Source organism: Dermochelys coriacea, chromosome 2 (genome assembly GCF_009764565.3).
Source record: "Dermochelys coriacea isolate rDerCor1 chromosome 2, rDerCor1.pri.v4, whole genome shotgun sequence".
In the NCBI taxonomy this organism is placed as follows: domain Eukaryota; kingdom Metazoa; phylum Chordata; order Testudines; family Dermochelyidae; genus Dermochelys; species Dermochelys coriacea.
Genome location: NC_050069.1, coordinates 149,439,525 through 149,464,803, shown reverse-complemented (window position 1 = coordinate 149,464,803; position 25,279 = coordinate 149,439,525). Strand labels below are relative to the sequence as shown.

The window sequence follows — 25,279 nt, the reverse complement described above, 5'->3', positions numbered from 1 at the left end:
TTTAAGAACACTTTCACCGTAGATTTCACAAAATGCAAAGAATGTACCAATGTGAGATTTCTAACCGACCCAAGGTTTAAGAATCTGAAGTGCCTTCCAAAATCTGAAAGGGACGAGGTGTGGAGCATGTTTTCAGAAGTCTTAAAAGAGCAACACTCCGATGCAGAAACTACAGAATCCAAAACCACCGAAGAAGAAAATCAGCATTCTGCTTGTGAGATCTGACTCAGACAATGAAAATGAACATGCATTGGTCTGTACTGCTTTGGATAGTTATTGAGCAGAACCTGTTATCACCACGGACGCATGTCCACTGGAATGATGGTTGAAGCATGAAGGGACCTATGAATCGTTAGTGCATCTAGCACGTAAATACCTTGCAACACCAACTACAACAGGGCCATGCGAACACCTGTTCTCACTTTCATGTGATACTGTAAACAAAGCGGGCAGCATTATCTCCTGCAAATGTAAACAAACTTGTATGAGTGACTGGTTGAACAAGAAGTAGGACTGAGTGGACTTGCAGGCTCTAAAATTTTACAGTTTTATTTTTGAATGTATTTTTTTTTTTTACATAATTCTACATTTGTAAGGTTTCACAGTAGGAGGCGTGTTAGTCTGTATCCACAAAAGAAAAGGAGTACTTGTGTCACTTTAGAGACTAACATTTATTTGAGCATAAGCTTTCGTGAGCTACAGCTCACTTCATCGGATGCATGCAGTGGAAAATACAGTGGGGAGATTTATATACACAAAGAACATGAAACAATGGGTGTTACCATACACACTGTAATGAGAGTGATCAGGCAAGGTGAGCTATTACCAGCAGGAGAGCGGGGGTGAAAAAACCTTTTGTAGTGATAATCAAGGTGGGCCATTTCCAGCAGTTGACAAGAATGTGTCAGGAACTGGGGCGGGGGGGGGGGTGAGGGAAGGGAAGGAGGGTGGAATAAACATGGGGAAATAGTTTTACTCTGTGTAATGACATCCACTCCCAGTCTTTATTCAAGCCTAAGTTAATTGTATCCAGTTTGCAAATTAATTCCAATTCAGCAGTCTCTCGTTGGAGTCTGTTTTTGAAGTTTTTTGTTGAAGGATAGCCACCCTCAGGTCTGTAATCGAGTGACCGGAGAGATTGAAGTGTTCTCCAACTGGTTTTTGAATGTTATAATTCTTGACGTCTGATTTGTATCCATTTATTCTTTTACGTAGAGACTGTCCAGTTTGGCCAATGTACATGGCAGAGGGGCATTGCTGGCACATGATGGCATATCACATTGGTAGTTGTGCAGGTGAACAAGCCTCTGATAGTGTGGCTGATGCGATTAGGCACTATAATGGCGTCCCCTGAATAGATATGTGGACACAGTTGGCAACGGGCTTTGTTGCAAGGATAGGTTCCTGAGTTAGTGTTTTTGATGTGTGGTATGTGGTTGCTGGTGAATATTTGCTTCAGATTGGGGGCTGTCTGTAAGCAAGGACTGGCCTGTCTCCCAAGATCTAGGAGAGTGATGGGTCATCCTTCAGGATAGGTTGTAGATCCTTGATGATGCGTTGGAGAGGTTTTAGTTGGGAGCTGAAGGTGGTGGCTAGTGGTGTTCTGTTATTTTCTTTGTTGGGCCTATCCTGTAGTAGGTGACTTCTGGGTACTCTTCTGGCTCTGTCAATCTGTTTCTTCACTTCAGCAGGTGGGTATTGTAGTTGTAGGAATGCATGATAGAGATCTTGTAGGTGTTTGTCTCTGTCCGAGGGGTTGGAGCAAATGCGGTTGTATCGTAGAGCTTTGCTGTAGACAATGGATCGTGTGGTGTGATCTGGATGAAAGTTGGAGGCATGTAGGTAGGCACAGGGGTCAGTAGGTTTATGGTATAGGGTAGTGTTTATGTGACCATCGCTTATTAGCACCGTAGTGTCCAGGAAGTGGATCTCTTGTGTGGACTGGTCCAGGCTGAGGTTGATGGTGGAATGGAAATTGTTGAAATCCTGGTGGAGTTCCTCAAGGGCTTCTTTTCCATGGGTCCAGATGATGATGATGTCATCAATGTAGCGGAAGTAGAGTAGGGGCATTAGGCGTCCAGGATTTCCAGATTTATGGATACAGATTAACACGGCTGCTACTCTGAAACCCGTCATTATGCAAGGCATTGAATTTAGCCGTATGGAGTGGAAATCTATCAACTTCATGAAAAAACTCATACAGATACAGACAGACATCATCTTCCTTTCCAAATGCAAACAGATGGACATCATACCAAAAGGACTGAAGGTAAAAAATCCATTACAATCGACATACCACACAGACTATGCTGACACCTTGTGCCACACACACACACCTCTCAAAGAAACTGCAGAACCACCTGATCAACATCCTCTACAGCAAACAGGGAAAGATTAAGAATGAGCTCTTCAAACTAGATACTCTCATAAAAAACCAACCTTCACAACAAACTTCCTCATGGCTGGACGTTACAAAAACTAGACAAGCCATTTACAACACACACTTTACTTCTCTACAAAAGAAAAGGAACACTAATCTATCTAAACTACTTCATGCCACAAGGGGCCACAACAGTGGTTCCCTTAACCCACCCAACAAAACGTTCTTGTCAACTGCTGGAAATTGCCCACCTTGATTATCACTCCAAAAGATTCCCTCCACCCCCGCTCTCCTGCTGGTGATAGCTCACCTTACCTGATCACTCTTGTTACAGTGTGTATGGTAACACCCATTGTTTCATGTTCTGTGTATATAAATCTCCACACTGTATTTTCCACCAAATGCATCCGATGAAGTGAGCTGTAGCTCACGAAAGCTTATGCTCAAATAAATGTGTTAGTCTCTAAGGTGCCACAAAGTACTCCTTTTCTTTCTACATTTGTAAGTTCAACTTTCATGATAAAGAGATTGAACTACAGTACTTGTATTAGGTGAATTGAAAAATACTAATAATTATATATAATTATAAAGTGAGCAATGTACACTTTTTATTCTGTTGTAATTGAAATCAAATATATTAGAAAACATCCAAAAATAATTAAATGATATTCTATTATTATTAACAGTGCAATTAATCACGATTAACTTTTTAATCACTTGACAGCCCTAGAAGTTTGTCATAAATATAAAGGGAAGGCTAACCACCTTTAAATCCCTCCTGGCCAGAGGAAAAACCCTTTCACCTTTAAAGGGTTAAGAAGCTAAAGATAACCTCGCTGGCACCTGACCAAAATGGCCAATGAAGAGACAAGATACTTTCAAAGCTACGCGGGGTGGGGACAACAAAGGGTAATCTCTGTCTGTGTGTGGCTTTTGCCGGGACCAGAGCAGGAATGCAGGTCAGAACTCCTGTAAAAAGTCAGTAAGCAATCTAGTTAGATATGCTGTAGATTCTGTTTTGTCTAAATGGCTGAGAAAATAAGCTGTGCTGAATGGAATGTATATTCCTGTTTGTGTGTCTTTTTGTAACTTAAGGTTTTGCCTAGAGGAATTCTCTATGTTTTTGAATCTGATTACCCTGTAAGGTATTTACCATCCTGATTTTACAGAGGTGATTATTTTACTTTTTCTTCGATTAAAATTCTCTTTTAAGATCCTGATTGCTTTTGCATTGTTCTTAAGATCCAAGGTTTTGGGTCTGTGTTCACCTATGCAAATTTGTGAGGATTTTTATCAAGCCTTCCCCAGGAAATGGTAGGGCTTGGTGGGATTTTGCAGCGACACAGGAGCTAGCAAACAGAGCTCTAACCAGGGGAGTTTGGCTTATGGTGCTTGTTTGGGGTTTGCTTTTGCTGGGGTGTGTGTGGTCTTTTTGGTGTGGCTTGTGTTTCCCAGATTAACAGGATTTAGGTGGGAAGGAGATGACAGATACAGAGGCAGCTGTGGGAGTGACTCCTGTAGTGAAAGAAACATTGAGGATGACTGGATGTGGAAGCTGTGGTATGTACATGATGCTGGAGGGGGGACCTGGTAAGAGTTTTTTCTGCATGAAATGTCGTCTGATAGAGCTGATGGAGGAAAAGATTCGAGGTTTGGAGATGCAGGTGGAAAGTCTGATTGAGTTTAGGAAGGGGTTTGAGCAGATGATGGAGCAAAGATATGAGGTATCTGAAGGGAAAAGCTCAGACTCACAGATGGAAACAGGGCTGGGGAATTTTGAGGAGAGACTGGATGAGGAAAGTGGTCAGTGGAAACATGTGACTCAAAGAACCAGACAGAGAAAAAGATGGGCTAGTGAAGGAGAAATAGAGCTTAGGAACAGGTTTGCAGAGTTGGAAAATGAAGGGGCTCAGCAGGTACTTGTTGAAGGTGGAAGGGTAAGGAAGAAGAGAGGCTAGTCCTATAGAAAAAGGGGAAGAGTCAAGGGAGACTACACCAAATATGAGCCCCAGGAAGATACAGGATGGGTTGAAGAGGATTGTAAGGGAAAATAGGAATGAAAAGAACTTGCAGCCAGAGGGAACAGGGGAGAGAGTGGAGAATAGCACTGTCACCAGGAAAAGGCAGGTCTATGTGATCGGGGACTCTTTATTGAGAAGAATAGACAGGCCTGTAACTAGAGCTGATCCTGAGAATAGAAGGGTGTGCTGTCTTCCAGGTGCTAAGATATGGGATGTAGACCTGAGGTTGAAAAGGATCCTAAAGGGAGCGGGAAAGAATCCCCTAATTATCCTTCATGTGGGAACAAATGATACAGCCAGATTCTCGCTGGAAAGTATCAAGGGAGACTATGCTAGGCTGGGGAAGACGCTTAAGGAAATTGAGGCTCAGGTGATCTTTAGCGGGATCCTTCCTGTTCCTAGAGAAGGGCAACAAAGGTCTGACAAGATTATGACTGTCAAGAGATGGCTTAGGCAGTGGTGCTATAAGGAGGGCTTTGGGATGTATGGCCACTGGGAGGCATTCACGGACAGAGGTCAGTTCTCTCGGGATGGACTTCATCTGAGTAGGGAAGGAAATAGACTTTTAGGATCGAGGCTGGCACAACTGATAAAGAGAGCTTTAAACTAGGAATTGGGGGGAGATGGATGGGAGATGTCCAGAAAATCTCCACGCCAGATTTTAGCATTGAGAGGGAAGAAGATGAAGTAAGAAAGGATACAGCCATGGGTAGGAGAACGTATATAAGGAGCGAGGGCGGTGTGGATACTAGTCTAATAGGTTATACTGGCTGTAGAATGACTGTGCCTAATAGGGTACAAAATGTGAGCGAGTCCAAACAGCAAAAATTAAGATGTTTGTACACCAATGCGAGGAGTCTAGGTAACAAAATGGAGGAACTAGAGCTACTGGTGCAGGAAGTGAAACCAGATATTATAGGGATAACAGAAACATGGTGGAATAGTAGTCATGACTGGACTACAGGTATTGAAGGGTATGTGCTCTTTAGGAAAGACAAACAAAGGTAAAGGGGGTGGAGTAGCATTGTATATCAATGATGAGGTAGAATGTAAAGAAATAAGAAGCGATGCAATGGATAAGACAGAGTCCGTCTGGGCAAAAATTACATTGGGGAAGAAAACTAGTAAAGCCTCTCCTACGATAGTGCTTGGGGTGTGCTATAGACCTCCGGGATCTAATTTGGATATGGATAGAGCCCTTTTTAATGTCTTTAATAAAGTAAATACTAATGGAAACTGCGTGATCATGGGAGACTTTAACTTCCCAGATATAGACTGGAGGACCAGTGCTAGTAATAATAATAGGGCTCAGATTTTCCTAGATGCGATAGCTGATGGATTCCTTCATCAAGTAGTTGCTGAACCGACTAGAGGGGATGCCATTTTAGATTTAATTTTGGTGAGTAGCGAGGACCTCATAGAAGAAATGGTTGTAGGGGACAATCTTGGCTCAAGTGATCATGAGCTAATTCAGTTCAAACTAAATGGAAGGATTAACAAAAATAAATCTGCAACTAGGGTTTTTGATTTCAAAAGGGCTGACTTTCAAAAATTAAGGAAATTAGTAAGGGAAGTGGATTGGACTGAAGAATTTATGGATCTAAAGGTAGAGGAGGCCTGGGATTACTTTAAATCAAAACTGCAGAAGCTATCGGAAGCCTGTATCCCAAGAAAGGGGAAAAAATTCATAGGAAGGAGTTGTAGACCAAGCTGGATGAGCAAGCATCTTAGAGAGGTGATTAAGAAGAAGCAGAAAGCATACAGGGAGTGGAAGATGGGAGGGATCAGCAAGGAAAGCTACCTAATTGAGGTCAGAACATGTAGGGATAAAGTGAGACAGGCTAAAAGTCGAGTAGAGTTGGACCTTGCAAAGGGAATTAAAACCAATAGAAAAAGGTTCTATAGCCATATAAATAAGAAGAAAACTAAGAAAGAAGTGGGGCCGCTTAACACTGAGGATGAAGTGAAGGTTAAGGATAATCTAGGCATGGCCCAATATCTAAACAAATACTTTGCCTCAGTCTTTAATAAGGCTAAAGAGGATCTTGGGGATAATGGTAGTATGACAAATGGGAAGGAAGATTTTGAGCTAGATATTACCATATCAGAGGTAGAAGCGAAACTGAAACAGCTTAATGGGACTAAATCGGGGGGCCCAGATAATCTTCATCCAAGAATATTAAAGGAATTGGCACCTGAAATTGCAAGCCCATTAGCAAGAATTTTTAATGAATCTGTAAACTCAGGAATAGTACCGAATGATTGGAGAATTGCTAATATAGTTCCTATTTTTAAGAAAGGAAAAAAACGTGATCCGGGTAACTACAGGCCAGTTAGTTTGACATCTGTAGTATGCAAGGTCCTGGAAAAAATTTTGAAGGAGAAATTAGTTAAGGTCATTGAAGTCAATGGTAAATGGGACAAAATACAACATGGTTTTACAAAAGGTAGATCGTGCCAAACCAACCTAATCTCCTTTTTTGAAAATGTAACAGATTTTTTAGATAAAGGAAATGCAGTGGATCTAATTTACCTAGATTTCAGTAAGGCATTTGATACCGTGCCACATGGGGAAGAATTAGTTAAATTGGAGAAGATGGGGATCAATATGAACATCAAAAGGTGGATAAGGAATTGGTTAAAGGGGAGACTGCAACGGGTCCTACTGAAAGGCGAACTGTCAGGTTGGAGGGAGGTTACCAGTGGAGTTCCTCAGTGATCGGTTTTGGGACCAATCTTATTTAATCTTTTTATTACTGACCTTGGCACAAAAAGTGGAAGTGTGCTAATAAAGTTTGCAGATGATACAAAGCTGGGAGGTATTGCCAATTCGGAGAAGGATCGGGATATTATACAGGAGGATCTGGATGACCTTGTAAACTGGAATAATAGTAATAGGATGAAATTTAATAGTGAGAAGTGTAAGGTTATGCATTTAGGGATTAATAACAAGAATTTTAGTTATAAGTTGGGGACGCATCAATTAGAAGTAACGGAAGAGGAGAAGGACCTTGGAGTATTGGTTGATCATAGGATGACTATGAGCTGCCAATGTGATATGGCTGTGAAAAAAGCTAATGCGGTTTTGGGATGCATCAGGAGAGGCATTTCCAGTAGGGATAAGGAGGTTTTAGTACCGTTATACAAGGCTCTGGTGAGACCTCACCTAGAATACTGTGTGCAGTTCTGGTCTCCCATGTTTAAAAAGGATGAATTCAAACTGGAGCAGGTACAGAGAAGGGCTACTAGGATGATCCGAGGAATGGAAAACTTGTCTTATGAAAGGAGACTTAAGGAGCTTGGCTTGTTTAGCCTAACTAAAAGAAGGTTGAGGGGAGATATGATTGCTCTCTATAAATATATCAGAGGGATAAATATAGGAGAGGGAGAGGAATTCTTTCAGCTCAGCACCAATGTGGACACAAGAACAAATGGGTATAAACTGACCACCAGGAACTTTAGACTTGAAATCAGACGAAGGTTTTTAACCATCAGAGGAGTGAAGTTTTGGAATAACCTTCCAAGGGAAGCAGTGGGGGCAAAAGATCTATCTGGTTTTAAGATTCTACTCGATAAGTTTATGGAGGAGATGGTATGATGGGATAATGGGATTTTGGTAAGTAATTGATCTTTAAATATTCAGGGTAAATAGGCCAAATCCCCTGAGATGGGATATTAGATGGATGGGATCTGAGTTACTATAGAAAATTCTTTCCTGGGTATCTGGCTGGTGAATCTTGCCCATATGCTCAGGGTTTAGCTGATTGCCATATTTGGGGTCGGGAAGGAATTTTCCTCCAGGGCAGATTGGAGAGGCCCTGGAGGTTTTTTGCCTTCCTCTGTAGCATGGGGCATGGTTGACTGGAGGGAGGCTTCTCTGCTCCTTGAAGTCTTTGAACCATGATTTAAGGACTTTAATAGCTCAGACATGGGTGAGGTTTTTCATAGGAGTGGGTGGGTGAGATTCTGAGGCCTGCGCTGTGCAGGAGGTCGGACTAGATGATCAGAATGGTCCCTTCTGACCTTAGTATCTATGATTTTGGGGGGAAAGACGTTTCCAAGTGGGCTCTTTCCCTGTTATATTTGTTAGACGCTTGGTGGTGGCAGCAATAAAGTCCAGGGACAAAAGGTAAAATAGTTTGTACCTTAGGGAAGCTTTAACGTAAGCTGGTAAAACTTTTTAAATCACTTGACAGCCCTAGAAGTTACATATATGAAAGGGGATGTTGATAGCTTCTGATTTATATTCATTATTAGAAATTGTAGAAAGTTGATAAGGGAGGTAAAAGGACACAAGGAGAAGTCTATATCCAATACAGTTAAGGATACTAAGGAGTTTAATTACATTAGGAATTAAAATAATCCTGACAATGGTACTGGTCCATATTATTTCCATCTAGTAGAATTACCAATAATGATGCATAAAGGGAAGAAGTATTTAATAAATATTTCTATTCTGTATTTGGGGGGGAAATAGGTCATATCAGATAATACTCTTTCTATTCCAAGAGTTTTAAGAGAGGTGGCAGAGGAGCTTGCTAGACAATTATATTGATTTTTCAGTAAGACTTGGAACACTGGGAAAGTTCTAGAAGATTGGAGAGAAGCTAAATTTTGTGCCAATTTTTAAAAAAGCTAAATTGGATGACCCAGGTAACTACAGGCTTGTCAGTCTGACATTGATTCCAGGCAAAAAAAATGGAGAGACTGATTTAATTCTTCACTAAAAGAAGTCCCATAATATAATTAATGCAAGCCTACATAGGTTTATGGAAAACAGATCCTGTCTAACTTTTTACCAACCAAACTTGCAATTGCATTAAAAAAAGAAGAGTGATGTAATTACTTAGACTTCTGGAAGGCATTTAACTTGGTAGCACATGACATTTTGATTAAAAACTAGAAAGATAAAATTAACATGGCACACATTCAATGCATTATAAATTGGCTAAATGATAGGTCTCAAAATGTAATTGTAAATAGGATTAATAAATTATTTCCTGAAGAGCAATACAGGAACCAATGAAAGAGAAATGCTATTTTACACAGTATATCTTCAAAATATAGGGTTTGGTGTCACTGATGCTGGATTTAACACAAGAATATTAAAATTAGTATGTGTATTCTAAGAGACTAATAAAGGTAATCTAATCTCATGCTTCAGGGTATAAACCTTCACTGGTCGGGGCCAAAAAATTGCCATATACAGTACATATACAATAAAAATCAATTCAGCATAACTTAGTCCCATTTTTCATTGACTGCCAAATGTTTGTCACAAGTCCGTAAAAAAATATTTTTAGTACACTTCTGCATAGCTACTGTGCATATAATACAATAAATGATCTGTATGTGCAGTTTATACACACCTTGTGCATGCCACAATTCTGTGGACACAGAAGTTACTGTAAAGATACTGTTTGCTACAGAATTGTGCTTCAGAATCAAAACTCATTTAAAATAAAGTCGAAAGCCTAAAGACAGCACTTGACATTTAAATTATTTCACATCAAGTCAGTATGCTTATCTCACAATATAGGACTGCATCCTATGCCCTTCCATGTGCCAAAAGTTCCAGCTGCCAAATCCTACACTCCTGCATTGTAGAAGTTTAGGAAGTCCAGAAATATTTACATCAAAGTATAAGAACAGAAAGTTGAATTGAATATCAAAATAAACAGGGTTAAAGCATCAATTCTATTATTCAGTTTGTATTCAATTCAGTAAAAGTTTCCAATTTTTTAAACTTAATTTCCATTCTGGTGCTACAGAGTGCAACAGAATTCAAGTTTACACCTTTCCACCAAATACATGGGGGTTCTCTCCGATAGCTAATCTACATCTAATTTCTCCTCTGATGATGAATCTTGAAAGGTTATTCTGAGGCATTGCAATACTGTTCAGCATTACAGAAATGATTAATAAAATGAGTTATATCTGCAAACTATTCTAAGTGTACAGGTGGAGAAAAAAAGATCTGAAGTTTCACTCCTTCCACTCAATATGATGAAGAAAAACACAAAAAAATTATTCTACCTCCCGTTGTACATATACAAATGGATAAAGTGGTGGAGTTCAATGTTCTACTGTTTGAACTTAGTCCACATTGAAACTAGAAGAATTTAGATGGTCTGGTTCTCCATTATCCTGCACCAAATGTAGTAATTTGCAACAGTGCTATGTGTTTATAAAATCCCACTAAGTTGATCTGATAGCATTTTGTACTTCAAAATCCTGTAACTGACTACACTTGGTGCAGGATAATGGACAACCAGATCCTAAATGTTCTTTCAGTAGTGAAGACAGAAAGTGACCAAGATTTACTGGTTATCAGCATCATTAACTTTTTGAAAAGTTTTGAAAGTTTGTTTTTCATATTTATGAAGAGAATTTAAGTGTGGTCAAAACTTTTCACTGTACTTTAGACATTTTGTGCTGTTTTCAAGATGGCTGAGAAATATAGCCAATTACTATATCCAGTTCTAGTCAGCCATAACTTCTAGCTTTGAAAATGAAAAATCTCTCTGCCACAAAACAAAAGAGCAAATGGATTTCAGTTTAATTAGTTATATCAGCTGAGAAATGGCACACAATGACCAATCTATGAACAAGAGTAATAATGAAGCCAAGAGACAAATACCTAGAATTATCAAACCATATATCCTCTAATCTGAAACCCAAGTCTAATTCAGGCTTGAAAAGAAATTATATATATTTAATTTATCGGAAGGGAAAGGGTATCAGATTTCCATTTCCATTTGATTTCAGCATCAGTTTCAAGTCCAAGACATTTTACTAAGAGGCATCTGAGGTGGCAAAAGTATAACATGGCACCATGAACAAACTGAGATTAGAATTTCTACCTCAAAACTTTACATTCATCTCTCAAAACACACTTAGGGCTGTCTACACAGTAGGATAATGTGCACTACGGGGCTGTAATTTCTAAAGCACACTACTGTGTTGTGCATTAATTGGTCCACGTAGACCAGGGGTAGTCTATTATTTTTATCACGGTCCAAATTTCTTGTTCAAGGTATAGTCAAGATCTAGATTCCAGAGAAAATAAACACAACAATAATAATATTAATAGTTAAATAAAAAGATTTTGGGATCTGTTAAAGCATCTGGTGATCTAGATTTGGCCCACAGTCTACCCATGATTTAGACTCTGCTAGTGCAAACTAAAAGTTCTCTAGTGTGCCTTAACACAGTACTGTACACTACATTAAAGAACAATAGGGAAACTTTTCTGTGTATCAGCAGAGTCTACATGGACCAATTAATGTGCAACATATTAATGCTCTATAAAAATCACCTCCCAACCCTGAAAGGTACACTACCTCACCCTGTAAACAAGCCCTTAGTTTTTCAAATTTTAAGCTATGGAAACTCCATTCGTTCAAGATATTTTTTAAAACAAATATAAAGGCTTTGAGCTTTTAAATTTCATTTATTGTTAATATTTTAACATTGAAATACTGACAATTCTGCAGGGCATGAAGGGATGATCTTTCAGTGGTGATGTTTCTGTTTAAACTGAAGTCCACAGTAACCACATGTTCCAGTTTTTGTATCTTTGTCCTGCAAAAAGAAAACATCTCAATAAAAAAAAAAATAAGACTTGCCAAATATAATTTTATTTTACTATTGTAGATTTTAAACATTGCACTTCACTAAATTACCTGCATATTTTACTTATCTTTTTCCTAAAATGACTGACATCCTGATTAAAATATAGTTAACTTTACATATTTCAGTTGTGGTATCTACACTGAAAATTGATTAGAAGTGGCGTTGAAAGGGTCATGTTTGACTTCCATATCATGCCCAGTTTCCAAGTTATTTCCCCCCTCCTTTTAAAAATGCCAGCTCTATAAGCGCAAAGTGGGATCTGAAATTTAGTACATCAACAGTAAAAGGTTTCTCAAGCCAAACTGGACCCTCTTGACACCTGTGCAACCCTACAAGTTGCAAAGTTACCTCAAAAAGTAACTTCACTAGATTTCCACAGAAGTCACTGATTGGAATTAACAAACATTATATATTGTTTATTCAAAATAGTAGAGAGTAACTCTCTTAAAACATGCCTACACTGGGAGTTCAGACAATTGAACAGTCCTATAGTGTAGCTGACAAAGAGAAGGAAAGTTCAGAGGCTGACTTCTGAGGGACATCATAAAGGGGAACTCTGGAGGAAGAATAAGATTACTGTGAAAAGTCCAGGCAAATATAGCCAAGAGTTGTTAAGTAACAATATAAAAAGCATTTGTAGAATCATAGAACTGGAAAGGACCTTGAGAGCTCATCTCAAAGTGCAGAAAATTTATTTGTTTGGTTGGTTTTTTAGATCCAAAGTACCATAGAATTAGTTTGTTTACTGAACTCAGATAATAGAACACAGAGTTTGACTGATTCTGCCAGCAAGAAGATTCTACCATCTTTAAAAAAGGATGAATTCAAACTGGAGCAGGTACAGAGAAGGGCTACTAGGATGATCTGAGGAATGGAAAACTTGTCTCATGAAAGGAGACTTAAGGAGCTTGGCTTGTTTAGCCTAACTAAAAGAAGGTTGAGGGGAGATATGATTGCTCTCTATAAATATATCAGAGGGATAAATACAGGAAAGGGAGAAGAATTATTTCAGCTCAGCACCAATGTGGACACAAGAACAAATGGGTATAAACTGGCCACCAGGAAGTTTAGACTTGAAATTAGACGAAGGTTTCTAACCATCAGAGGAATGAAGTTTTGGAATAGCCTTCCAAGGGAAGCAGTGGGGGCAAAAGATCTATCTGGCTTTAAGATTAAACTCAATAAGTTTATGGAGGAGATTGTGTGATGGGATAATGTGATTTTGGTAATTAATTGATCTTTAAATATTCAGTGTAAATAGGCCTAATCCCCTGAGATGGGATATTAGATGGATGGGATCTGAGTTACCCAGGAAAGAATTTTCTGTAGTAGCTGGCTGGTGAATCTTGCCCATATGCTCAGGGTTTAGCTGATCGCCATATTTGGGGTCGGGAAGGAATTTTCCTCCAGGGCAGATTGGAGAGGCCCTGGAGGTTTTTCGCCTTCCTCTGTAGCATGGGGCATGGTTGACTGGAGGGAGGCTTCTCTGCTCCTTGAAGTCTTTAAACCACGATTTGAGGACTTCAATAGCTCAGACATAGGTGAGGTTTTTCGTAGGAGTGGGTGAATGAGATTCTGTGGCCTGCGTTGTGCAGGAGGTCGGACTAGATGATCAGAATGGTCCCTTCTGACCTTAGCATCTATGAATCTATAAGACATTTTCATGCATTTCTCATCCTCAAAACATAAGCTACCATAAGAGCTAAGTACTTGTCACTGGCATTCCAGCTGTTCTTCAACATCAAGTTCATTCAGGAGCAGTCTTCATTCATCTTTAACAACCCCCACAAATGGAACAAATCCAATAGTGATTGTGCCACAAAAATAACTGACAAGCAAAAACTTCAATTGAGAAAAACATTCCAATCTTCTTTTATCCTAACTAGCAATTAAATAAAAGGGACTGAATCACTTTGCCTTGGATATTTCCTCCAGATGGATTTAACTCTCAGATCCACTATCAGATATTTCAAGTGAAGAAAGAGGAAAAATACAGAAACTAAAAGAATCTTCCACCATTAGAACCAAAGATCCAGATTACTACCCAAATACATATTTATAAAGGTGATTTGTTGCACTGAACTGAAACAAACAGTGAAAAATTGTGAAAGTCAAGTCACAGAAGAAGAGACAACTTAATTCAGAACTGTGAATTAAAATATCTACACTTCTGTCCCTCCACATCCATTTAGTAAGTTTTCAGCATACTCACATTAGTTTGTTCAAAGCTATACAACACGCTGGGAACTAAAACAGCAATTTAGTTGGTAAAAACATTTCAATCTTTCACAGCAGATCTAAGAGATATGCCTTAGACTGTGGATTCCATTATTTTGTTTCATTTATAGAATCACAAAACTTTTTAATTTTAGATATAATTGAGCCTTTCCATATAAACAATAAATATGCTTATAAAATGAATCACAGCATGTGTTTTCTTCATAAAACGTATGAAGTTTTTCCATGTTGGGAAAAATCACAATGATGTTGACACCAAATAAAACCACCAATTTAAAAAAAAAAAAGGCGCTCTTGATGGTTATCTTAGCCAGAGGCCAAGAGGACATAGAGAATGACTATTTTAAACTCGGATTGTGAACTCTTAACCAGGGACCTTGTCTTGTGTGTGTGGCGAGCACCCAGCATGCTACCAGGTCATCAATAATCACATCCTACTTACACTTAGAGATGGTTCCTCTAAAATGATATGCACTGGTAGGGCAGCATCCCGGAAACTATCAGTACTTATGAACAGCAAGATAATGAGGGGAAGTTCATACTGCACACGCTCTCTTAGGATATATAACAGACTTTCGTCTTAAACTGTCAAACCAGCATTTTATACAAGCAGGAAACTAACAGAATTTTTTAAAAAAAATTAAAGCATATCTAAGAAAACTCTTACTTGGAAAAATAGATCATCATGAATCTGCATAATCAGGACAGAAATGTCTCAAAGAAAGTTCCTACTTTTTGTTTATAAGGCATTATTTGTTCCTAGCTGATCTTTCCCTAGCTCACTTTCCACTATGCCTTTGTTTGGTCATGTCATTCCTTCCACTTCCTCTTCCTGGGATCTAATCTAAAACCTATTGGTGTTAACAAAAAGAATCCTGTTAATTTCAATGGACTTGAGATGAGGGTCATGTTCAGTCATTTAAGACTGTAAACTCTTCTGAGCAGAAAACCTTACCCTTATATGTTTAGAGTGCCATGCACACCTATGTTATTATAGAAATAATAAAAGTGACAGTCACTCCTTCCTTTGCAACTCACTAAGCCAAAACATCAAAAGAGAGCGATTTTACCTACCATAAATAAATTAGTAAATAAAATATACTACATGTGATACAGGGAATAGCAAAAGAGGAGATTAAAGTTCCGTTACCAAATTTATGTACACTTTAGGATGTCCCAGAGCTCCACCACCACCATCACATGATATCACTCGGCTTTCAACTTTATTCACAGGCTGCTCTGCTATTAAATCAATAGCAAAGGACTCATTCACCTGCAACAACAGAACAAGAGAAAAGATTTTTCCTGAGGTTCACTGCACTAAGATACAAATCAGAAGATCACCATCTGAGTCCCTCAGAAACCAAATTCTGCATAGTAATTTTTAGAAGAAGCATTATTAAATATTGAACAGATAATGATAGGTGTTTGTTTAAGGGAACAAATCACATACTAAATGTCAAGCAAAGCTTATCTAATTTCTACCAAACTATGGGTAAATTTCCTTGCTTTAGTGGAACAATAGCAGTTTAAACTTCATGTCAGGAAAAAGATTGGGAATTTTTAATATAGTGAACTCTGAAGTGCACAGAAACTCCTTTAACAGAATATATCTGAAACATAAATTTTGTATTTTATAAATAGCTCATAGACATTTAAAATAATAATTACCTCAACTTGACGCAAACAGAGTTCAAAAAATAAACTTTAGATCTATTCAACTGCATTCAAATATGGTCTTGTCACAAACCTATCTGTCCACTTTTCCAAATCCACTGTGTACATAGTGCAGTCGCATCTTACTTGGGGGTTAGGTTCTAAAGTCAGCGCGTAAGGTGAAAATTGCATATAGTCAAAATTACCCTTGAAAATCCCTTAAATCGCCCATAAAGTACAGTATACTGTACATGGTTTTGTGTATACAACCCTGTACAGTAATATGTATACATGTATAATGGATACAGGAATGTATAGTATATAATAAACAGTACAGATGCAAAATATTTTACAGTACCGTATTTTTAATTACAGGGGGTCATCAGGGCTTGATGTCGATCCAGAAGACGGAGGTGACAGAGCTTGGGTGACGGAGAGCGAGTCGTAGATGAAGTGGCTGGCTCTGGTTCAGCTCGAGAAGTTATTGCGTAGGCTCATTTCCTGCTGGTTGTTTTTCCTTGAAAAACATGATCAGCAAATGTCACTGTTGTCTCTCGAGCTGCTCAAATATTTCTTGATATGGTCTCAAATCGTCCATAATACTACATGTGATTTTGAGGCTCCGTTTCATATGTTCCATCGTATTCAGAAATTAAATCATTCAAGTGTTTCGCTGCTTGGAACACTTCAGCAAATTTCTGAAGATTCCAACTTGCTGGCTCTTCCTGTTAGTCATCGTCATCTTAGTCTTCTGTAGACGATTTTATCAATTCCTCTAACTCTTCATTAGTCAATGTTTCTCTATGGCCCTCAATTAATTCTTCAATTTCTTCCTCAAGGATGTCGATGAAGCAACCACCACCCATTTGACTGGCCACCTGAACAATGTGTTTCACTTCTTTGTCAATGGTCGGGAAACCCTTAAAATCATTCACACATTCTTTCCATAGGTTTCGCCAACATGCATTCACTGTTTCAGGCTTGATTGAATCCATTGCCTGTTTATATAAGTGATGCAATCTGCAATGTTGAAGGACTTCCAACACTCCATCACATTAAGATTGGGATCAGCATCCATAGTGCTATGTATCCATGAGAATGTAAGCCTCGCATACATAGCCTTGCAACAACGAATCACACCTTGGTCGAGAGGTTGGAGGAGGTATTGTGGGTGGTGAGAAAGACAACTTCAACGTCGTTATGTGCAAACTGGAGTGCCGCAGGGTGCCTAAGAGCATTGTTTACCTAACCCTTTAAAAAGAACTTTAAAGTCAAGTCCTTTCTCTTCGAGTTACGGCTTGACCTCCAGAATGAAACACTTGTGAAACCAATCCAGAAATAATGCTGCCATCACCCAAGCTTTTTTATTTGATTGCCAGAACACAGGCACGAGATTTTTGTTCTTGCCTTTTAGGGCCCGGGGATTTGCAACCCTGTAGAGCATGCCCAGATTTATTAAATGCCCAACCGCATTGCCACAAAACAACACAGTCACACGGTCTTTAGCTGCTTTGAAGCCAGGGCCTGGTCTTTCTGATTTCAAAGTGTAAGTGCAGTTTGGCATTTTTTTTTTTTTTTCCTCCAGAAGAGCCCAGTCTCATGAGCATTAAAAACTTGTTCCGGAAGATAGCCCTTTTCTCCTATGATTTTCTTTTATTGTTTGGGGTAGGCTTTTGCTGCCTCTTCTTTGGCAGATGCAGCTTCACCAGTAGTCTGCACGTTTTTGAGGTTAAAGCGGTTCTTAAACTGTTAAACCAACCTTGGCTGGCTTTGAATTCCTTCTCATTAGAAGGCTGTCCCTCTTCGGCGGGAAGTTTGAACAGCGCGTAGAGGCTAAGAGCCTTTTTTTTGCAATGTGTTGCCATCGATAGGGACACGTTTACAGTTCATGTCTTCCAGCCATAAGTTTAATGCCTTTTCAGTCTTCACTAAAGTCTTATCACGCACTTGGCTCGTCACTTGATGCCACGGCTTGATGAATTTCTCTCTCTATAATCTTGATGGCACAGATGCTAGATTAATTGCGGCCATATTTACGCACCACGCTGGACACCGACATACCGTCTCCCAATAAGTCCAACACAGCCAGTTTTTCCTCCAGCGTTGGGACAAATCGCTGTTTCTTCGGTTGAGCACCAGATGAAATAGTTGGCTTGCATTTAGGGGCCATGTTGTACAAAAAATACGTACAGTATCTTTAAAACACTAGATTCATACTCAGCGTGGTGAGATGCTCACACTATGAGAGGCACGTGGGAACCGAGACCAACTGAGGGAACAGCAGATTTAAGTTTCCCATCTCATGCTTACTCCAGGGCATACGCTCATTGAGTGGAACGGTGGGCGGAATCGCCCACACTATTTACAGGTATCTTGTTTTTTTTTTTTTTTGCCAAGTGCATATAGTTGAATTCACATAAGTTAAATGCGCGTATGATGAGACTCACCTGTACTCTTCTAAGACTCAGCCCACTTACCTTTGATTACACACATTTCTAATTAGGAGTATGAACTCTGCTTTTATACTAAGGAAAAAATTCTGCCCTCAAATGTGAACACAACATTCATTGACTTTAATAAGTTTAAATGTAGAATTCAACACAATTAATTCATATTTTTATACACAAAGTATCTCCTGAACAGCAAATAGGCTTTAACTTTGATCTCACAGACCAAATGGGAGAAATTCTCCAAATATTTTTTCTAGACTTAGTGTTCAGTACTTACACCTTAACAGCTATTAAAGTATAGCTTATTGTATTCAATTAAAATACGAACATGCAGAGAAACATTTAAAGTTATTCTAGCAGTTTTAATTGATCCGTATTGTCAATGAAGAATATACACATTTTCCCTTTAGGGCTTGGACACAGACTAACATACCACTTTTCCCAAAAGAATAACTTTAGTTAATACATGTCTGTGTGATGCTGGCATCTACTTTACTAGAAAAGCTGGATATTTTTTAAAAAAAACAGTTTTATATACACAAGAGTATAAAATATTCTGCAATGTCTATCAAAAGAGGCAGTTTCTGCTGTGTGCATATCTTTGCAAGTATTATACAAAACGTGCAATTTGATTTTGAAAAATGCAGCTACTCATGGAGAATATAAGCATAAGGTAGGTTTCAGAGTAGCAGCCGTGTTAGTCTGTATTCGCAAAAAGAAAAGGAGTACTTGTGGCACCTTAGAGACTAACAAATTTATTAGAGCATAAGCTTTCGTGAGCTACAGCTCACTTCCGATGAAGTGAGCTGTAGCTCACGAAAGCTTATGCTCTAATAAATTTGTTAGTCTCTAAGGTGCCACAAGTACTCCTTAAGCATAAGGTAGGTATATTTATATCAGGTGAATCCTGAAGAACTAAAAGTAGTTACTTTACAGTTCTGGCATATGGCAACATCTAACAGATTCCCGGCTCCCAAATTATGTCTTCCGCCTAGGATTTAAATTCTTTAATGCAAGATTGGAAAATTAATGTAGCTAATAAAATCAATTATCCAGACTGAATTTTTGGTAGCTAAAGATTTTAATCAATTTCCATTTTGAACCAAGTTTTAGCTATTTATCTACAAATACACACATGCAAAAATTAAAGATTGTATTTTAAAATATGAAATTTTAAAACGATCAAATAACCATAAATACAGAATATTTGCTGAGCCAGTGCCTCAGAATCTCATTGGCATTATGCATGTATGCACAAGTTGGGTGGAACTTCAGTTAATGTGGGAGGACATAGGTAATTGTGAAAGTGTGCATGGAAGAAGTCCTGCCTCCTTCCATATAATATGTGACAGGGAGCACAGAAGGAGATATGGCTCTGAAGTATAGTTGATGCAAAGGCAGGAACAGAACCCATCCCTCTCCCAAAATATAGTCAGTGCCCAACAATTTCCTTTGCCAAGGGAACCTCTGCCTCATGCATTAAACAACTATGCCTCATGTACTGTTCAACCTGCATAGAGCATATGGAAAAATAATAAGCAACCAAGTAATTAAGACAGTAACATAATGCACATGCATGGGATGGGGAGAATTAAGGTTACAAGGCGACCTTGATTTCAGATTTACCACCAGTGGAGTTCCTCACTTTGCAATTTTAATATTCTTTGGCTTGGACTATTGTGACTGGTTTTCCCGGGGTGCAACCTGAAACTTAGAGCCCTCTATCCCACCAACCTGGATTCCCTCTCACCCTGTGTAGCTGTGACAAATTTGCGAACCTCTGATAGGTACTGCATTTAACAAAGACATCCACAGGAAGGGACACCCCCAGTTGAGTTACATGAATGCTTCTCCCAGCCACTCATGAATTAACAATTCCCCCCAGCTTTATTCCCCTGAGCTGTACCAGCCTGACCAGAATACATTTATCACCCATCCGTCCCTTCTCAACGTGGAGAGGACATGCAGCACCAGTTTTTGTTCCTGAGCTGAGGTTTCCCAAGCACTTCAAACAAAATACAAAAAACATAAAACAGGTTTACTAACTACAGATAGATTTTAAGTGATTATAGGTGATAAAGGACAGAAATAGTTACCAAAGAAAATAAAAATAAGCACAGTTAAGTTTTATAAACTAAACATGATTTGAATCAAGCAGTATCTCATCCTGATAGATAGTACAAGCTAGTTAAAAGAGCTACAATACATAGGCTGGAATTCCCCTCCAGCTCGGGACCACCTTCCCCCTTTCAGTCTTTGTCCTCTAGATGTGTTTCTAGGTGTTCAGTTGTGGAGGGAGTGAGGCCAAGTGATGATGTCACTTCCCCTCTTTTACAGTTTCTTCCAGCTTGCTGGAAAGATCTTTGCTCCTGATATGGGGGTCCTCATTGGTCAAGCATTCTCCATTGTCTATGTGCTTTCTCTGAGGGCATGGCTACACTTGCAGATGTATAGCACCGAGACTTAAACCAGCTCTCAGAGACCACAGCAGAAAAAGCACTGCCATGTGTTCACACTGTCAGCTACAAGCTACAAGCACAATGCATGACGAGCAGTGGCTGCACAACTTTTGGATGAGGAAAGCCACTTTCAGGGAACTGTGTTCTGAGCTCACCTCCACCCCGTGGTGCAAGGACACAAGATTGAGAGCTGCCCTGCCAGTGGAGAAGCGGGTGGCTATTGCAATCTGAAAGATGGCAACTCCAAGCAGCTACCGAACTGTTGGTAACCAGTTTGGAGTGGGAAAGTCGACCGTTGGAATCATGTTGATGCAAGTTTGCAGGACAATTAATCGCATCCTGTTCAAAAGAACCATGACTCTGGACAACATGTGTGACGTTGTGGCTGGCTTTGAACAAATGGGTTTCCCTAACTGCGGAGGGGCAATAGATGGGACGCATATTCCAATTCTGGCACCAGACCACCTAACCTCAGAGTACATAAATTGGAAGGAGTATTTCTCAATGGTTCTCCAGGCACTTGTGGATCACCGTGGGCATTTCATGGACATTAACGCAGGCTGGTCTGGAAAGGTGCATGACACATGCATCTTTTAGAACACAGGCCTGTTCAGGAAAGTGCAAGCCGGGACTTCCTTCCCAGATCAGAAGATCACCACAGGAGAAGTCAAAATGCCCATTGTGATCCTTGGAGACCCTGCTTACCCTTTAATGCCGTGGCTCATGAAACCCTACACAGGGAGCCTTGACAGCAGCAAGGAGAAGTTCAACAACAGGCCGAGCCAGTGCAGAATGACTGTTGAGTGTGCTTTTTGCAGTTTAAAGGGCCGCTGGCACTGTCTGTATGGGAAGCTGGACCTGGCTAATGATGACATCCGCACGGTTATAGCCGCGTGCTGTACCCTCCATAACATTTGCGAAGGGAAGGATGAAAGCTTCACTCAGGCATGGACCCCAGAGATCCAACACCTGAAGGCTGAATTTGAATAGCCAGAGACCAGGGCTATTAGAGGGACCCTGCACAGGGCTGCAAGGATTAGGAATGTTTTGAGAGAGCAATTCGATGCTGAAAGCCACCAGTAATGTTTGGTGCCCTGCACAGTAGTGAAGTGCAGTGGTTCCAATGTTAGTAGACATCTGTGTTTGCTACATATGATGCACTGACTTGCAGTGCTGTTGCTTTCCTGGACTATGGTATCCTGTACTTAATGCAATAAAGAATGTTTTCAAACTCAAAAAATTCATTTACTAAAAAGAAACAACTGCTGGGGAAAGAGAAAGGGTATGACATATCTGTGCTATGTGGAAGTAGGGAAGGGGGCAGGGTGGAGAATGGGACAATCACAGATTTGCATATGTCCTGTTATCATACTCAGCCTTCCTGACTGGAGTGCTGAGCAATGAGTGCTGCACTTCAAGCTGGCTAAAATGCATGGTGATGGGGGTTGAGTGCAGTGGGTAAGCATCATAGTTTGCAGGACTGGGTGGTGAAGCTACAGGTGTTGGAGACAGCTGGTGGGGATAAGAAACCGGATGTTGGGGGAAGTGGGTTAGCAGTGACATGGGGGTACAAGGGAAAGAGTTTTGGGACAAGGGCTGCCGGGGCAAGCATGGATCTGCTCCATGTCCAGTGCTATGAGTGCCTATATCGAGTCCGCTTGGCGCTCCATAATGCTTACGAGCCGCTCCATGCTTTGGTGCCGGCGATCCGCATTCTGCTGGTGGAGCCTCCTTTCAGTCTCCTGTACTTTTTGATTTTCAATAAGGGACTGCTGCATGGCTGCATGACTTCATGTAGCAGGTCCTCTTTGGTTCTTTGTGGACGCTTCCTGATTCTTTGCAGTCTTTCAGCCATTGATAACAAGGATGGCTGGAATCTCAAGGTTGCATCTCTAAAGCCAAAATGCAACACTTAACAGAGGCAGCATTGTTCAAACTAGACAGAGCAATGATTTGGTCATACTTAAAAACAAGTAAAGTGCCCATCCCAAAGCGAGTACACAACCCACAGGAGCCCCAAAATGGTGAGTAACCACAGGAGCAAGGGGGACTGATTGTTACAGGGCCATACTGTCCTCTGGGGTTCTGTGCCTTGGGGAGAGCCAACAGCTGCAGGATCTCCTATACTGAACACTGTCCCCACGTTTTCCACAGGATGAGTTCGTCCTGGAAGATATCTCGCTGCTGAGGGTGACCTGGGAAGCAAGGGAGGGTCTTCTGCTACAATGCGGCTTCTGCCCTGGCCCTTATGCCACTTTCCTGTGTGCAGCAAGGGTCCCCCCATCCCTCATGGCACAGTGGCATGGACATGTTAGCCTGACTGGGACAAGAATCACAGCAGCTCTGCCAAGGAACCTGCGCAAGTGGATTGCCCAGCTTCTGCATGAGACCTTTGAAGAGATCACTGAGGCCGATTACCACAATGTGAGAGAGCACATCAACGCCCTATTTCACATCTAGGCAGCCCTAACCCTTTTTTTCTGCAACCCTCCTCGCCCCAGGAGACCGCACCGAACAACTACCTTCACAAAATAAAAGCTGCTTACCGGGCACCACCTCTGCTGTTTGTTCTTCCCCAAGCATTGTCCACTGCGACTGGCTACCTTCCTCCTGGCTTGAAAACAGCTCCTGGCTGCATGCATCTAGGGATGCCAGGCTGTCCTTTGGCTCTGGGCCCCCCTCCTCCTCAGCACCCTCGCTCCCACTTTCCTCCTCCTGTCTTGTTGAACTCCGGGCTGCTACGGCCTCTGAAGCCTCCATGGTGTTCTTCAGAGTGAAGGTGGGGTTGCCCCCAAGTATCACGTCTAGCTCTTTGTAGAAATGGCAGTTTGTGGGGATAGCGCCAGAGCGGTGGTTTGCCTCCCGCGCTTTGTGGTAGGCATTCCGCAGCTCCTTCACTTTAACCCTGCACTGCACTGCGTCCTGGTCATGACCCCTTTCTATCATGGCCCTTGATATCTGCCCGTAGGTATCGTAAGTCCTACAGCTGGAGTGCAGCTGGGACTGGATAGCTTCCTCCCCCCAAACACTGATGAGGTCCAGCACCTCGCCATTGCTCCATAGTGGGGATCGCCTGGCGCATGGAGGCATGGTCACCTGGAAATATGTACTGAGAGCACTACATGCCTTGCTGAGCAAACAGGAAGGGGAATTTCAAAATTCCCAGAAAATTTAAAGGGCGGGTCTGACGGTTGGTCACCTGAGGACAGGGCAGTAGATGTGATGACCTGGGTGTCTAGAACAGGAATTGTGGGACACTTCTGGAAGCCAATCAGAGTCATTAATTGACCGGGGCATCCACACTGGTACCACAGCTCTCCAACTGGAGCACAGCAAGCTTTATGCTTCTCGTGGAGGTGGATTACCAGGGGCGCTTCAGCCACAGAGTCTGGGCGCTCTATGTGCCTTGCCAGCATGGACACCTCAGGAGTTAGGGCACTCGAGGCTGATTTAATGCGCTCTAACTTGCAAGTGTAGCCAAGGCCTGAGAAGTCTCCATTGTATACAGTTCCTATGATAGTCATTTTGAGTGTGGATTCCCTTTAAAGGGCCATTAGCACGTCTGGCTGCTCCACTGTTGTACCTGAAAGGCTGGTTGTGGGTGTTCCTAACCTCAACATATAGAAAAACTTCATAACTTCACATACCATGATAGCATATTATTGTCCTGTTGGATTGTATGTTCCACAAATCAAAACTTTTAAAATGATACCTCACAAGGCATACTTTGTCCAAAACATATAATTCTATTACAGTGGTGAATATGGGGGTTTCAGGGTGCTGTTCTGAGGCACACAGTGCCACAACTATGAGTTAGGTTAGTATGTTGCTATGAATGACTATTATAATTCTCTGTAATGGTATTTTAAATCTGACAGACATGGAGAAGTAAAGCAACTGATCTCAGTTATACTTGCCCTTGCTGTATATTTCAATTTTTCCCACTTTCCTAGTTTAATTGCATTAATTAATTGATTCTTATGCTTACTACGTGAATTATATGTACCTCTTAATTTACAACATTCATACTAAAAAGCCAATCAGGCACTCAGAAGGTGGGAAATGTAGAGTTCGGATTGAAACTCTGATCTCAATCTCTTTTCCACCCTTAAGGCAGCAGCAGAATAAGGATAATGTCCCGTGTCCCCCCCCCACACACACACACACTCTGCCTCTTGTGTGTTCAAGAGGCAGAATATAATATAGTACAGCTCATGTTCTCTCACATATGCTTCCTATATTACACTAGCACCACTCTTAGGCAACTTAAAGCTAGAATACATAGTTTGTTGTTTAAACAGTAAGACGGATATGACAATGTCCTATAAAATACTGGACAAACCTTACTGAATTAAGTGCAAGTATTTTAGCAGTCCATTATATTGAAAATGCAAAGGTTTGTGTACTATTGTGAGAATTGCATGGAAATTCTTTAGCAGA

General features: G+C 40.6%; 1 protein-coding gene across 1 annotated transcript in view; it reads right to left on the bottom strand.

Annotated features, from left to right (window-relative positions):
- Positions 1 to 11,834: 11,834 nt before the first annotated feature.
- The window catches only part of NDUFS6 (NADH:ubiquinone oxidoreductase subunit S6), a 30,535-nt gene continuing 17,090 nt past the window's right edge, over positions 11,835 to 25,279 (bottom strand). Inside the window, exons 3-4 of the mRNA XM_038389853.2 lie at positions 15,425 to 15,547; positions 11,835 to 11,985 (exon numbers count right to left, since the gene is read on the bottom strand). Coding sequence (XP_038245781.1) covers positions 11,917 to 11,985; positions 15,425 to 15,547 — 192 coding nt within the window. The 3' untranslated portion in view covers positions 11,835 to 11,916. The remainder of the gene's footprint in view (positions 11,986 to 15,424; positions 15,548 to 25,279) is intronic.